The sequence below is a fragment of the Haemorhous mexicanus genome, chromosome 3 (assembly GCF_027477595.1).
Source record: "Haemorhous mexicanus isolate bHaeMex1 chromosome 3, bHaeMex1.pri, whole genome shotgun sequence".
In the NCBI taxonomy this organism is placed as follows: Eukaryota; Metazoa; Chordata; class Aves; order Passeriformes; family Fringillidae; genus Haemorhous; species Haemorhous mexicanus.
This window is the reverse complement of record NC_082343.1, coordinates 57,120,183-57,135,743: the sequence shown is the minus strand read 5'-3', so window position 1 is coordinate 57,135,743 and position 15,561 is coordinate 57,120,183. Positions and strand designations below refer to the sequence as shown.

Sequence of the window (15,561 nt, the reverse complement as noted above, 5' to 3'; positions counted from 1 at the left end):
AATCCAGCCTCCCATCCACACACATCTGTGCTTTGAAGATGGTCTTATCTTTAGGAGTTTTTGCATGGATGTGTCAGCTTTCAACATCTCTTATCTTAACATTTTGAAATTGAGTGTGAATATTTATTTGGAACAAATAATTATGAATTACCATTCTGCAGGATTGGTAATGGAACTTATTCTTTGCAATGCTTTTATTATTGTGGCCAATTTCGTTAATGCTCCAGCATCACCAGTAATTTCAATAAAATGTTTTGAAGTATGTTTGTTAGTACAGATACATAAAGGGGCCAGCCAGTAGAGGGGGCACAGAAGCCAAAACGCTGTTTTGGTGATGCATCAGAGATGGGCATTTTCCCCTACGTGAGTTTGTGAGTGTTGTGCATGTGTGCGCCTGCAGAGAATAGAAGAGAGCCTTTTCATATTCCTTAATTTACCTTTACTAATTTACCCTCAGTGAAAATGTGTTCTGTCCTAATTACAAACACTCTTAGAGACTGTGTTTCATTAAATATGTTGAAAGAAAGCGCATTTGCAGCGGATGTAGAGCATTTGCCATCTGATGCTTTGCATCATGTATATAATTTTTCAATAACAGAGATAGAAATTACCTGTGTGTGCCTTCTGATGAGATAAACAGGAGGAATAGAAGGATTCTAAATGCTTGGGGGTCCCAGGCCCCTTACTGGCAGAACACCATGATTTTATGAGTTGAAATTTAGGGAACAAGCATCTCCATAGTCTGCACCGCTTGTGCTGGGGGTGTGGGGTGGCAGGAGCAGTCAGGGTGACTGGCAGAGGCAGAGCCAGCCATGCCCAGCTGCCGCAGCCGGATGGAACACGGACGGCTGCTGGAGAGCAGAGAACAAAAGTAAAGCAGATGCCCAGAAGCTATACATACAGGGAGGTCAAGAAGGGACAGATAAAGAATTTCACTACTTAAAAGGGAGAGAGAGAGACACTTGGAGGACAAATAGGAACACCAACCACAGAGAGGAAATCCATGCAAGCACTGAGTCAGTCAGACACGCTGCTCCACAGCAAACCAAAGGCAGGAGGATGAAAGTGGTTAAGATCGAAGAAACTTCTAATGTAACACTTCCTTGAGAGGGAAAGCCAAGGAATACAGGGGCAAAAGGGAGAACTTCATATTCTTACACAAATAACACTTTATTGTGTGCCTTGAGAACCTGCTGTGCATGAGGAACAGCCACAGATGGTGTTCACTAAAGCCTGCTTAGTGAGGTAGACTCGCCGGCTGAAGGCCCATCGGAAGTGCTCCGGTAATCTCACAGGAGAACTAAGCCATGAACAGCAAACTTTGGGTCGACATAAGGAGTCCAACTGCCTTAAAAGACCAGAGTGTTTCCATGCCTGTTTTGATTTTGGCCCATCTCCATCTTTTTCCTGCCAAATTCCCATCTACTTCAATAGATGTTTTGCTTGAGTGAGTCATGAGGTAAGGGCTGGACCTGAGACCACAAAACATTGTAATAGGCAAGTCTGTAAGGGATGTATTATTTTGTGATGCTTTTAGGAATTTTAATGGTGGCCTTAAGAGTAAATTTACAGTGTGCAGCATGTGACAGTGACACTGGCTTTAAATATTCATGACAGCAGATGATAGTTTCTGGTATGACATTTTCTTTTGTCTTTTTTGATAGGCAACTCGTTCAGCACTTTACAAATGTAAAGATTTTAATCTCTGGAGTACACTACAAACTGGATTTGCCACTAATATAAATTTACTATAAACATAATCCATTACAGCAAAACAAAGGTGTTTGCCTGAGAAGGGCAATGATGCCTCCCTCACCACCTCTGCTGTGCTACCAGTGCCACAGATATGAGCATTTTTAATGATATTCAGCTTGTTTTTAAATTCCTGGTTCCAGAAGTCATTTGAATATGAGATAATTTAAGCTTCTATTTCTTTTTAAAAGTAAGTAGCTAGCTCTCAGGCCTGTGAAAAATAAATTGGGAACACAATCTTGGCACAATGCTGAATGTTTGAGAGCTAGCTGTTGAAGAACAAATAGTTTTTAAGAGTTTCCATATGACTTTTTGTATGACTTTTTTGTGTGCCATGTTAGCAGTACCACCACTGATTATTTCCAACAGCTCTCCATGGATTTGTTCTGCTCCATCTCCTGCTCGGTGCATAGAGCCAACACCACGGTCACCAGCTGATAGTCTGTCCCTGGAGTCTTTATTGAAGGATGTTGCATGACGGCAAAGCAATATTCTAATTGTAGTGCAAAGGAGAAAAGCAGTCAGCAGGGGGGAGAAGGTGATCTGCCACAGGATAAAGACCCCAACCCCAAAGTAAATGTACTAATATGCAACAGAGCCCCCAATCCATGGAGACATTGGTTGAAGTAGAACGTAGTACAGATGGCTTCCTGCATAAACTTCAGCAGCCTTTTTCCACCCTGTGAGGAAAGTCTACTTATTTCTGAATGATTACATCAAACACAATGAGGAAGCCTGATTTTTGACTGATACTTGACCTGATACCTCTCTTTTTTCCCTAACATGATTTAAAAAATGCTTATAATATAACAGTTTTGCAATGTTCCTCTGTTTCCTTCTCCCAGTAATGACAACCAGGTATATTACTAGTTCTCTAGACACTACATCTAGCTTAAATGCTCTCGGCAAGACCAGTAGGAAAAACCATACTTGTGGGAATTGCCACTCGTTTTAGTCTTATAAGTATCTAGTGCTTCATATTTAAAGAGTCCGTAGTCCCAAGAGAGATTTCTTCATTGAAATGTCACAATCACAATTGGCTAAGCCAGGCCATGGGGCAGGAGTGCTGTCAGTATCCCTCCCTGACAGTACACGTAGCTGTGATGGACTGGTAGTGCTCTCTGACAGAAAGCACTTGTTGGCCAGAAGAGTCTCTTCTGTCCTGACAGACTGTGATCCTGATGACTCCATCTCTCACTACATTACTGAAAAAAAGTTGCAGGCAGGAAGCCAGCAGAAAACTCTAACATAGTGTATTGTCTAAACAGCTGAGTATACCGTGAACACACGTCCTTTGCTTCTCAGTTTAGCCTCCTGTAGAGATTCCCTTCCACCCAGTTTTGCTATTCTGATGCACTGGGCCTCTCTGAAGACAGGGTGTAGCCTGCTGGGGAGGAGATGAGTTTTTTAAGGGCTGGCTGTGGCACAGACTAGCTGAGGAACAAAGGACTACCACAACGTTCTCCACGATGCTGTCTATGGCAAAGAACGTTTTTGATCTAGTTTTCCTGGAGAGAAACCAACATAAAAATTGTCAGGGGAACAACTGACTATCCCAACATCAAGCCCTCCTCCTCCTCATACTCACAACTGCCCCGCGGAGAGAATGACAGGGTTACCAGCATAACAAAGGTTAATTATGTAACATGCATCAGAGCTGTGCTTGCGCGGTGCAATAGTGGTAATAAACACACCAGGAGAATTGAAGGCAGCAGACAATTGCAGGCGGTGTGCCTGCCCCTCTCTGCTCTCACTCCTCTGCTGTGCAGAGAGAGGCGTCTGTTCCAGCCTTCCTAAATATCTTCAAGAATGGCGATTGGAGTTTGTTTTACTCCAGAAGGGCTCCCCCTCTCAGAAGTGGTCTCCCAGGTGGTTTCTCTTCCATTAAATACTTGTGCGTGGAAAAACCCAAGAGGTGTGATGTTCCTCCTGGGTGTAATTTCTCCTGCTGTTGCATTAACCGGCTAGGTAACTCGCAGTAAGTTTGTAAATAAACGAAGACTAAAGGACAGGAGGGCTTGCTCGGGCAGACAGAGGAGGATGGGGTGGCAACACCTGGATCCCGCACCCTTCGCTTGCCCTTGCAGGGGCCGGCGGGTACAGGTGAGCTCGCCCAGCCCTGCCCGGGGCACCACCGGGGCGGGCACGTCCCCTAGCCCGGCAGCTCCGCCGCTCGGACACGAGCTGGGTACCACCGGTACCGGCCCAGCCCGGGGAACCGGGGGCGGGGTCGGGCGCTCCGGACCGCCGCCCCCGCCCCTGCTGGAGGGAGGGAGAGAGGGCGGGCGGATGGACGGGCGGTCGGACGGAGGGAGCGGGTGGGGAAAGCGTCGCTGTGGCTGCGAAGAGCGAAGTAAGGGCAGAAACTTGTCCGCTGGAAGCCGGGCGCGCCGCGGAGACAAAGTCCTCGGGGCTGCTCCGCACCCGCGGACAGGTAAGGGGGTGTCGGGCGGGGGACTGGCAGCCCCGGCAGGCGCTCCCAGGTGTCTGTCTGCGGTGAGACCCTGTCCTCCGCTGCGCGTTCCTGCGGCCGGGAGCGGGCGGCTGCGCGGCCGCGGGATGGGCTCCGACTTTGGGCTCCGCGGGCCCCCCCTGCCTGCCCGGCCTGCGCGCCCCGGCCCCGGGCCGAGCCCGTCCCGCCCGGCTCCGCGGGGCGCGGCCGCTCCGGCCTCGGGCGCCGCCGAACAAAGAGCCGCGGCCGCGCTCGGCTCCGCGCCCCGAGCAGCGCTGGGTGCCCAGGGGAGCGGGGCTGCGGCCGCGGGGCTCTCCGGCTCCGGGCGGGATACCCGCGCCGGCGGCTGTCGGCGGGATAGCCGGGCTCCTCCGGAGCCCCTGCAGGCAGCCGGCTGCTGCCACATGTTTGTGCTGTGCCCGGCACTTCGGGGTGCTCACAGGGGATCCTCGCTCCCGCAGCGACGCGCTGGGCTCGGCAGCTTCAGAAAACGCCCGTCAGGATTTTAGCAAAATAGAAAGGTTTGCTGGCGCGGATCTTGGTTTAAAGATGATCGCGGGGGCTGTGCTTTCAAAGTAAGAGGTGAAAAAGGAAACAGCGGCTAGAACAATGACAATTTCAAAAGCACGGGTTTTATGGAAATAGTTTTAAGCCTGGTGCAGATCCTTTGGCGATTTTTGTACCGAGTTCCAATAACGTGGAGTAAATTTCACCTTTTCATGCGTCTGCGGAGTTCTTGTCATTTCCCAAGAGAGCAATGTGTATGAATCTGAGAGTATCGTGCTGGGTTTTGTACACGGCCAGAACTCCCACTGAAATTAATTTAACGTTTTGTTTTAAGTTACTAGTGGGATTAATGGTCATTTTCTTTAATCAGCTTTCAGTAAGGCTATACAGGAAAATCTCCTGGGACCGCTGGTATCTTTGTATATGCAAAGAATGTGAAAGGAAACCAGTACTTTGTATGACCTTTTTTTATCTAACTAAACTTACAATAAGGTGCTTCTATGTTTTTGGCATGAGTGAGGTTTACAATCTTGCAAATGGATTTACTTCTGTGGCTGTTCCCTGTGGGAGGCAGTGGTTGGTCCTGGCCAGACTTGCTCTCTGTAGTTGGGAAAAATATAGACAACTTGTTCTGGGTGCTCTGCTGTGGACCCAGTGCACCCTCTCCTTTGTGCCAGTTCACCCAACCCTGTGGAAAGCCAGTTCCAGGAGCCAATGTAGCAGAAACCTAATCCAGCCCCGGATTTTTTTTGGGGGGATTTCTTTACAGCTCTGCCTTTCCCAGAGGAGTGTCTGGGAGAGATGCTGAGCCCCGGTGCTGTGGGGAGAGGGAAGGGAGATGGAGGGAGGAAGGGGGGGGGGACCATCCTTATTACTCTAGTTTCAGTGTCAGGTAACTGTAGCAGGGCTGAAATACAGAGTTGGGCTATGATTGTGCTTTGGGTGGTTTAAACTGCTGCAACATGGGGTTGCTCTGGCAGCCCCTGCCTAGCTCTGACTCTTTTCATAGCAGCACGACCACTTATGCTGTCCTGTGGTGATTTGGATCTAGGCACTGAGCAAAAAACAGATGTAATTTTAATCTGGATCAATTCCATGATTTGGTTCATTAGGGGGTAACAGAGGAGGAAAGAGGGAGTGGAGAAGGTAGCTTTTTTTAAGCTGGCAAAACTGGATACTGCTGCCAAAACTGCTTGTGGAGCTGCAATGTGACTGTAGATACTCCCAGGTGCCTTTCACCCTCCCTGCCTCCCCCCGGGAGCCTGTCCCGTGACTCTGCATGTAGCCTTGGGAGCCTCCACTCTCCGGGTAAAAATGAGCCTTTGCTAATTAATCCATTAAGTGAAATGGAGTAGTTTGTAACAGAAGAATTAAGCAAGTGCCCAAGTGTTTGCATAATTGTTGCCTTGGACAACAATGAACACTGTAGGTAGAACAGCACAACGTGCAGGGCTTTATAAAAAGTGTGTGAGTTTGTAAGCACTTACTGGATTTTGCTGCTCTCTGCAGTGTCTGTCTAGCACTTAATGCACAGGGTGAGCCCGATCTTTTACAGTCAGTCATGACACTTGTATTAGTAAGTGATTATCACATGGGCTTGTGACAGGAATGGGTGCTAATCAGGCAGATAAAATAAGATGAGTGTGTTTCTCAGTCCTGGGGCTGATAGAAAAGTAGGAACTGAATCCCAGTGTACGACAGCAGAGTCTTTGCTGCAGCAGAAGGTGAGGAATCTGTTCTCTTTGTTCATGGTTACACCATCCCCATGCGCTACTCATGCAGGCTCTGCTGACTATGAGTTGGATCAGACCAATGATCAGGCTGAAAATTAGTGCTTGCAACTGGGAAAAACCCATCAGCATGCTAACTGCTGCCCTGTTTCAACACTTGCAATAGCGTCATCTGAAGGCAGGAGGTGGCAACTGATGGCCAGAGATGGAGTATGCTGTGAGATTTCCCCTTTGAGTAGCGGTGTAATTTTAGCTGATGTTGAGTTGATGGTGCAGTTGCTTCTTTCATTCCTGTTATTGCAGTCCCTTGAGAAGCGGGCAGAAAGCATTCATGAGGTGCTCAGGAGCTGGACATCCCTCACTATCTCACATTAGATTCCTACTGAAGGTATTCTGAGTGTTGGAAGTAATGAATTGCTGCAAGTGTTAATTAGTTGTCAGTTTTTACCTACAGAAGAGAGGCAGCCCACTTTGCCCACGGCCGTGGGATTGAAGTAGATGATCTTTAAGGCCTTTTCCAAATCAAACCATTTTATGATTCTATGATATATTTGCCTCCAGGACTTGATGGTATTGGTTTGCAGGATTTGGATCTTCCTCCTCTTGGGTCACAGTACAGCTTGCTGAGGCTCTGACCGAGACTTGGTCGAAAGACAGGTTTTTGTTTGTTTTTAATAGCAGATGTGCTTCCAAAACCTGCATTTGTTGGCCAGATCTGAGCTCTTCCATGTTCAGCTAATAATGTTGCCATCAAGCACTGCTGAAGGCCTCATTGAATTGCCTTCAGTGGGATGTCTGCTGAGGTCATGTGTGTGCCCTGCCCACGAGTCCGTGGAGAGCAGGAGAGCTCCACGTGCTGTCTATTCACATTTGCAGTCACAACTTTACTCTGACCTTGCCTTTGATAGTCCCTGGGCACGTTGATAAGGATCCTTCATGCTGCTGTGGAACACCCTTATGGATTAATAGGGTTGCCTTACCACTTAGAGCCAAAGGTGAGATTCTGTTGGTGCTAAAGTGAAGCCATTGCTTCTGAAAATTCAAGGATAGTAATGGCATAATGATAGTGAATGGGAAAAGTTTCAATAGTTTCTGAATATACTCTTAAACTCTCTGTGGGATTTTTTTCCCTTACCGCGAAGTAAATTGCAGTGACACAAAGTAATGCACTGGAAAAGTTTGGACAAATGCTACCAATGAGATTATATAATACAATAGTGAAGGAATTTATTATGAAGCCTGTTCTTGATTCAAAGAAGAAAGATTTTCTCTGGTGGATTGTGGATAGTTCATAACTTCCTCTCCCATCCCAAAAGTGTATGTGTCATATTGTGCAACCAGAGAAATATATGCTTCCTCCTCTTCAGCATATAGTTTGTGAGGACTTTGATAGCAGTTTCAAGCTTGTAGTTCATTGCTTGGGATAGCATAGCTGAAAATAGGGTTTACTGCTGATAGTAATTAAAATATGAGCACTTTTCTGGCTTTGTTTCTGTTTTTTCTGGACCACGTTAAATGCTGTGGTGTCTAAATTTAGGAGTGTTTCTGATGTCTATAGATGTTGAGACAACAATTTCCCAGGTGATCTCACTGTGTTCTATCTCTTTAGAATTGTGTATTTTTTTCTTTATTTTAAATCAAATTAGTTGAAAAAGAGTTATCAAGTAAGTGTAGTAAATAGGTTGTGCATCGTTTTTTTTATCACATTTGGCATTGTATCAAGTATGCTGTGATACCCCATTTGCAAAGCAAATAGGTGTTATTGAGAAGCCTTGAAAGTTTTGATCAAGGGGGAAGATGACAGCAAAAGAAGCAAGTTTCCTTTGCTTTATATGTAATCCTCATAATTTAATTTTTAACTTTTTGTTTCTTTCTTGGTTTGTTTAGTTTGGTTTTTCTTTCTTCTTTAGTATAGTGTTTCTTATTCCTAGCATCTGTGTACTTATATCCCAAATGTCACAGAAGTGTGTTTCTCCACAAGCAGCAGCAACATCATTCCAAGGAATGAAGGGTGAGAAAAACACCTGCAGCACGTGATCACCTTGTGAGTAAATTGTCTTTTCTGTCGAGGACACCTGGTGCCTTGCTGCAGGGATGGAATCAGATGGTTCCCAGACACAGCATCATGGTGTAGCAGTCAGGCTGGTCATTGCTCCCCCAGGAGCTCCTTCTCCCTGAGTGCTGCTGTGGCTGGCTCAGAGCACTGTGGGCTTATGCCCACCGCTCTTGTGTCCGTGGTCTGTCCCACTCCATGTTGGCAAAGGAGCCAGTGCTGTGCCATGCCAATGACTCGAGGAGACGCTCGATTTGGAACATGCCAGGAGGCCCCTTGGCTGCCTTGGTGCCTGGTTGTGCTGTGTCATTTGCTAGTGTGGTTGCTTTCTTGCTGGCCTGCGTCTTAATGGAGTTCTTCAACCACGCTAACTGATTGTAATAACTTTTGCCTGTCTAGACAGGGCCTTACTGTGTCTGATTAAATCCCAGCCTTGTGGCGTGCATCACTGCCTGTTTCTTATAAATGTGATGAAAAAAAAAAGGTGCACGTTAATAGTGCTTAGTCTGTTTTTTTTTGCATTGCAGTGTTGGTATAAAATATTTATAGATGTTTACTTTTTGCCTGGAGGAAAAAAGTTTTAGTCAAATGTCTCTAGGATGCAATTTAGAAGGGAACCTCTTATCTCCAGTAAGGAAAGAGCAGACAAATGTTCTCTTTGAGGATATTAATTGGGGTTCCACTGAAGTCAGTTGTGGAAGTTTATTGCTCACTGAAGTCAGCAACTTTCTCATATAGGTAAAAAAAGAATTTCTCCGAATCATTAATAAAAATCAAAAGCAGGAAATCTGGTCTTCCTGCCTGGTTTTAGTTCCTTACTGCTTTTTGGAAATGTAGTAAGTTAAATGCAGCTTTGGTACTCTCAATATTTAAGCACTCAAGAGGAAAGGTTGTAAAAGCAGTTTTCTACTGTAATTACAAAAATATTTTTTTTAAATTGATATCCAATTTTAGAGAACCCAATAATTACAAAGTATAGGGTTTGAGATAAATTTGGGTTGGTAGTAGTCTGCCGTGTCTTTTTCTTGCATGCCTTCTCCAGAAAAAGAATGATTCAGATTTTAAAGTCTCTTAATTAAAAAAGAAAAACTGCCTTGGCAGAAGAAATGAACTGGTTTTGATTTGAAAAGGAAATCAGAAGATAGTACAAATGTGCATGCTTTCCAGTAGCTCTTATTAGTATTTTAAACTCTGTGTCATGGTAACAACTGCTTCTGTTTTCCTTGTACTGTTAGGATGGATTTAGACTGAGTGAAGAAGGGAAACTTGACAAAAGAAGTTAGCAGACCATTCTGGTGTCTCAAAGGACTGGGAAGTTAAACTACTTTTTTTGGAGCTGGGACGAGCAGTCGAGCAGTCGCAGCTTGGTTTGTGTGCTGTGCCTGCCCAGAGGAAATTCCTACTTTATAGCAAGAGAGTGGCCAAGAACTAGAGCATATTATTCTAATTAAATCATTTAAATTCCATTGCCGTCATTTGAAAGGCTCTGTGCATCTTCTGAGTTATAGATGGCTTCTGCAGGGACACTGTGAACAATTTGTGTACTTACATGCCAAAATGTCATCTTCAATTGATGCTGTAAAGTTTAAATTGCTGATTTATTTTGATATTAGTCACTTGAAAGTCCTTTTAAAAAACTTACATCTCTTTAGAGGCAGAAGGCATGTTTATATTTGTTAACCATATACTGAATTTGTTACCTTTGTGAAGCGTCACAATGTCATTAAAATCGCTTTTAGAAGGAAACATTTAATGCACCCCTATAAAAATAGGCCATTCACCTCTCTTTCTAGTTCAGGAAACTAGACTACTGTGGAAAGACTGAGTCCTGGATCTGGAACTCATGTAGCCATGCTCCCACTGCAGAGTGTTCCTTTAGGTCAGATGGTGCAAATTTGATTTTGACTGTCCATAGGTGTGATCTGCCCATAGATACAGAGAGATGACACTTTAAAATGGTAGGGGTACCAGTAATGAGTGGGGTTTTTGTGATTTCTAGTCGAATTGTATCACCATTTTAGTGTGAGATACTTGGCAGAGTTAACTCTCTATAATTAACTTGTGTGTTCATTGTATATATGACAGTGGAAAGAAGAGAAACTTGAACCATTATGATACTTTTGTTTGGAATGCAAAGCTTGTTAAGCAATTATCAGCTTTCAGGCTTTACCAACTGACTGCAAGGCATCTTGTTTGAAAAAATAAACTGTTAAAATAATTTACTTTTTTTCCTGTGGTTTTAAGCCAACAGGAATGTTTTATGTGAACTAAAATATTTTGTATGTATATCACTTTATCTGATCTCCAGGGGAAAATAATTTGCTTCAAGATGTTTGAGTTTTCAGATGAGTAACTGACTAAAGCCAGAAACTGATGTTAGAAGAGTTATGGGGCTGCTTTTTTGGAGATTAATTTTCTTTGACAAATAGTGATTATGGTGGAGCTATTCACCTGTGTAACTGTGGTCCCTGTTTGGTGTGCTGTACCTATGAAATGCTTCCTGTATGGAAAAAAGTTAGATGGTGCTAGGTTGTGCTCTTTCATTATCACAAAGCCCAAATAGCACCTGAAAAGCTAAGTCATCATAAAGAATTGTAAAGGTTTTTTAACCATAATATAATTACTAATGCTGATGTTTTTGTGACCTCATGATCATGATCTTGTTATGAATCTTGGTCCCTTCCCTTTGTGTTTTTAATTTAGTGATAGCATTGATTTGGTTACTGAAAGTAAAAAAGCTTTGCCTAAGTTGACTGGACTAAGTTGACTGGACTCATGTAGTGGCAAATTAGTGGAAAATTTTTAAGTTGTATCACAATCTAATAGTGAACAACAGTAAGGGGAAATATCTGTGCAACACTCACAATACTCTCCCACCCATAAGGTTTATCTGTTTATAAAATGTCAGTAATGTGTTAGACTTTGGACAAAAGGAGATGCTGCTAGTAGGCAGCTTAACCTAGAAATATTCCCTAAGGGTGGTATAGATTGCAATGGGTAGTAAGGATTGAGCAGGGCTTTAGTGTGTCATACCATGGCTATGATTTTTATTTTTTGTAATTACTCTGTGGGCTTCTGATTTTCTCTGCATTTGTGACTTGTCTCAGGCCTGGTCAAGGTCAGCACAACTAAAATTATTGGGATTTGTCCTATGACTGGCAAAGTGATAAAAATATTGTTTTTAAATTTGCAATTGAGTTGACATTTCAGGGACATGAAATGATGTGAGCTTTGATTCTTGACAACCGCTATGTAGGCTGCTGATGTGTCTTGACACGCCCTTCTTGTAGAGCAGATTTGTTGCAGTTGGCATATTATTGCTGATAGTTCTCAAATTCCTAGCAGTGCTCCTGTCCTCCCATTGCTCTTGTTATGAACAACCGATTCCTAGGCTGGCAGCAGGGAGGGAAATCGTGGGGTAGTGGGCAAGCAGCTGTTAATCAGCTGCATGCAATGTGCAGCAGATATCGGCAAGGCCTGACTAACAGCTACAACTGCACCACTGGGAAGTATCTGCATGCACAGAGAAAGGAGTCTTGCAGTCTGCTCAGAGTAGCCTTGATTATTTTACTGAGTATTGTGGACACTTGAACCCCGGTAAAAATATCGTCTATCTGATTATTTTTCCAGAATCAATCCCTTAATAGCCATTGCATATATTTAAATGCTGTGTGTCTTCCTGAAAACCAGATCAGGTGAGGTTTGAATTCAGACGATGAAATCTGTGTCTTTTTTCCCCTCTGGTCTGAACAGAAGTAGGAAAAGGAGAGCTGTGCTACTTTTTCCATCATTGAGAGAGACTTCAGCAGAGACCTGTCTGAAATAGTTGGTCCATATTGATTGTTTTTAAAATTCTGATTTGGGGTCATCCTTTCATCAGTGGTGAAGACTTTTACCTGTTTAATTGCCCTTTATTATTATGAACAAAATGATATTGCTTTTATTGCCTGATATGAGCCTAAAATGGCTCTGAAGTGCTGACAGGAATGTAGAACAAGATAGGAAACTTGGAATGAGTGTCACAGACTGCTTCGTTTGCTGAGGCATAGAGCTCAGGTATCGCTTATTTGCAGTGTTTGTTTCTTCAGTAATGGAAGGGGAGCTTTCTGCCTTCCTAAGGTGATGAAGTCTGTTTCATTTTGTAAAGAAGTAGAAGGCCCTGAGAAGAAAGATACCACATGTATATATTGTTGTTTAATCTTCCTATGGAGTTATACAACAATATTATCATCAGTGCTACCCAGTGAAGGGAGAGAAAAATTTGAGTGTTATAGTACTGTAATTGATGCCCAACAATTTATTATAGCATCCTTGAAGTAATTTTTTCCAAAGTGTTTTGCTTTTTCATGGTGCTCCCAAAACTGGATCTTTGAGAAATGTTTTCTTTCTCCTTTTTTCTCTGTTGGGAGATACCTTCTAGACATCATCTTTCTGCCCTCTATTTCTTTTGGATCCTGACAGCTTCCACATTTGGTCATGGAAAAGACATTTCCCATAGCAGAGAACTGCATTAGAAAAACAAATCACCGAACAGTTGCAGTTCTCTTGTTTGACAGTTTATGGAGCAAATGCTGGCTATGCACCATTTAGCATTCTCCAAGACAAAGTACCCACACAGTGCTGCCAATTTCATTAGAAAGCTACACCAGCTACTTTTAAAATTTGGTCCTGTTTACATAGGAATTACAGTTTTACTACCATACCCATCAAAAGGTTATTGTCTGCACACAGAGTCACTGCTTTTAGCAAATCTGCCTATAAATCTAAGTTACCAGTAATTAAATGGAAGTCTGAATACCAGGCAAGGAATAAAACTAAGGGTCTCCCTGTGGACTATGAAGTTATGATTAGCATGGGCAGGTTTTAAGCACCAATCAGCCAAAAAAATATATTGTAATTCATCATTAGGACTTACTTTTCCAAAACCTAAAAGTTAAATTTCAGCAAAAGGCCTGAGATTACTCAAGGAAGAAAATGGTCACCATGAAGTGATGATTTCTTTTTCCTTTTAAAGAAAGGTAGCTGGAATTGGTGCTGCTTTTCCAGTTCATTATACAAATGGGAATAAAAGCTGGGTGTCTGGGGATGGTGCTGAGAAAAGTCCAATAGCTTTGTTGTTTCCCCAGCTACACACTGGTCCTCCATGTCTGTCTGCTCTCTCCCTTTGCTCCCATTTCCATGGCCCAAGATCCAGAACAGGACCTCAGCAGGTTAAGCAGGGTCCAGAGTTCACATACTAGACACATGAATTATATGTCCACAGTGTATCAATCTCTGCCAGAATCTGTCTACAGCCAAGACATAATGTATAGCAACACTTTTTTAATGAGGAACATGCATCTGTTACACGTTTAGCAGAGGATATTTTTGGAGCAGTGTTAAGAAAATGTGCTTTGGTTTTACAACCCCATACCCCTCTGTCTGTAGAGATGTCATTTTTGAGTCAAAGACCAGACATAAGGGCTTTCAAAAGCTGTACATCTTAAAACTGGATACAAACCTGGCAGCTCTACCCACTGTAACAATGTGAAAGTCTCATCATTCCCTTTTCTGCTCCCCCACCCAACCCAGTAAGATGTGCTCTTCAGAGGGTTGAGGAAGCATTCCAAAGAAGCACTTGAATAAAAATGCTGTTTTGTTTAAGAAGCCTTGTGCAAATGCGTAAATTCCTAATTTTCAACAGAAAAAGCTGTTGTAAAACAGCATAATTCAAAGCAAAAGCCAAGTGTGTTGGTTTAGTTGGACTCTCATTGCAACACTTTTCATCACTTTCAGGTGAAAAACATTATGTCCATGTCAAAATACTGACATTTGAGTCAAAAACTGGCCTAAAATGTTTTTTGTTGGATGGATAATGCAGAAAAATGGGTATGAATGTCCCCAAGATTGAAGTCAAGGCTTGAAGACAAAGCTGTGAGTGTGGTGGCATTTCCCTCTCCATGCTGTGGTGAAGGCAGCCAGGAGTGAGCTCTGCCTGTGGTTTGTGCCAGCACGAAGCACTGTGAGTGAGCATTGCCAGCTGTGCCGAGCCCGAGGTGCTGGCACAGGGATGTCCCTGCGGCTCAGCAGAGTTTATTAGCTTGGCCCAGAGCCCTGCTAAGTGTTCAAAAGACTTTTGGTTATCTCCAAGTGTGGGCAGGGATTTCTTGTGTCTGTTCAGAACAAGTTTGAGCTTGCTGGTGTTATAACCTATAGATCTATCCCGTGGATCTGTGTCTTTGATGAAAGGAAACTGGCGTGGTTTAGTATCTTGCCTCTCTTTGACTGCCTTTGAGTTTGCTAATGATTTTTTTTTAACTTTGCAAAACTTGCCTCACTGTATAGAAAAATAAAAAGAGGAGGAAGCAGTTACAGAATCATTAAGGCTGGAGAAGACCTCCAAGACTGAGTCCAATCTCTGACTGACATTACCTTGTCAAGACCATAGCACTGAGTGCCTTGTCCAGTCATTTCTTGAACGCCTCTGGAGACAGTGACTCCTCTGCCTCCCAAAGCAGTCCATTCCAATGCTCAACCTCCCTCTCAATGAAAAAATTATTCCTTGTGTCCAACCTAAATCTCTTAAGGTGTAGCTTAAGATTACGTCCTCTTATCCTATTGCTGTTTCCCTGGGACAAGAGGCCAAATGTCACCTGGCTACAACCTCACTTCAGGCAGTTGTAGAGAGCAATAAAGTGTCCCCAAGGCCTCCTTTTCTCTAGACTAAACACCCCCAGCTCCCTCAAGTGCTCCTCATAGGATTTGTGCTCCAGACCCTTCAGTATTGCCCTTCTATGGGCACAATCCAGCACCTCAATATTCTTACTGAATTGGGAAAACTGATCACAGCCCTTGAGGTGTGGCCTCAACAGTGCTGAGTACAGGGGGGCAATCACTGCCCTGCTCCTGCTGGCCACACCATTTGATGATCCAGGTTGGGATACCACTGGCTTTCTTGGCTAGCTGGGCACAGCTGGCTCATGGTCATCTGGCTGACAACCAGCACCCTCTGACTCTTTTCTGCTGAGCCACTTTCCAGCCAGTTCCCAAGATGGTGGCCTGCTAAGTCAAAAGGACCAAAAAAACTT

At 43.8% G+C, this 15,561-nt stretch overlaps 2 protein-coding genes across 5 annotated transcripts in view; one reads left to right on the top strand and one right to left on the bottom strand.

Moving 5' to 3' along the window:
* Positions 1-3,716: 3,716 nt before the first annotated feature.
* LOC132325711 (translation initiation factor IF-2) lies at positions 3,717-4,610 on the bottom strand. Its single transcript, XM_059843293.1, has one exon. It carries the CDS (start codon positions 4,608-4,610, stop codon positions 3,717-3,719), a length of 894 nt encoding a protein of 297 aa, XP_059699276.1.
* The window catches only part of TIAM2 (TIAM Rac1 associated GEF 2), a 166,645-nt gene continuing 155,141 nt past the window's right edge, over positions 4,058-15,561 (top strand). For all 4 annotated transcript variants that reach the window (XM_059841932.1, XM_059841929.1, XM_059841930.1 and 1 more), the window contains exon 1: positions 4,058-4,186. The gene's annotated coding sequence lies outside the window, so the exon portion shown is untranslated. The remainder of the gene's footprint in view (positions 4,187-15,561) is intronic.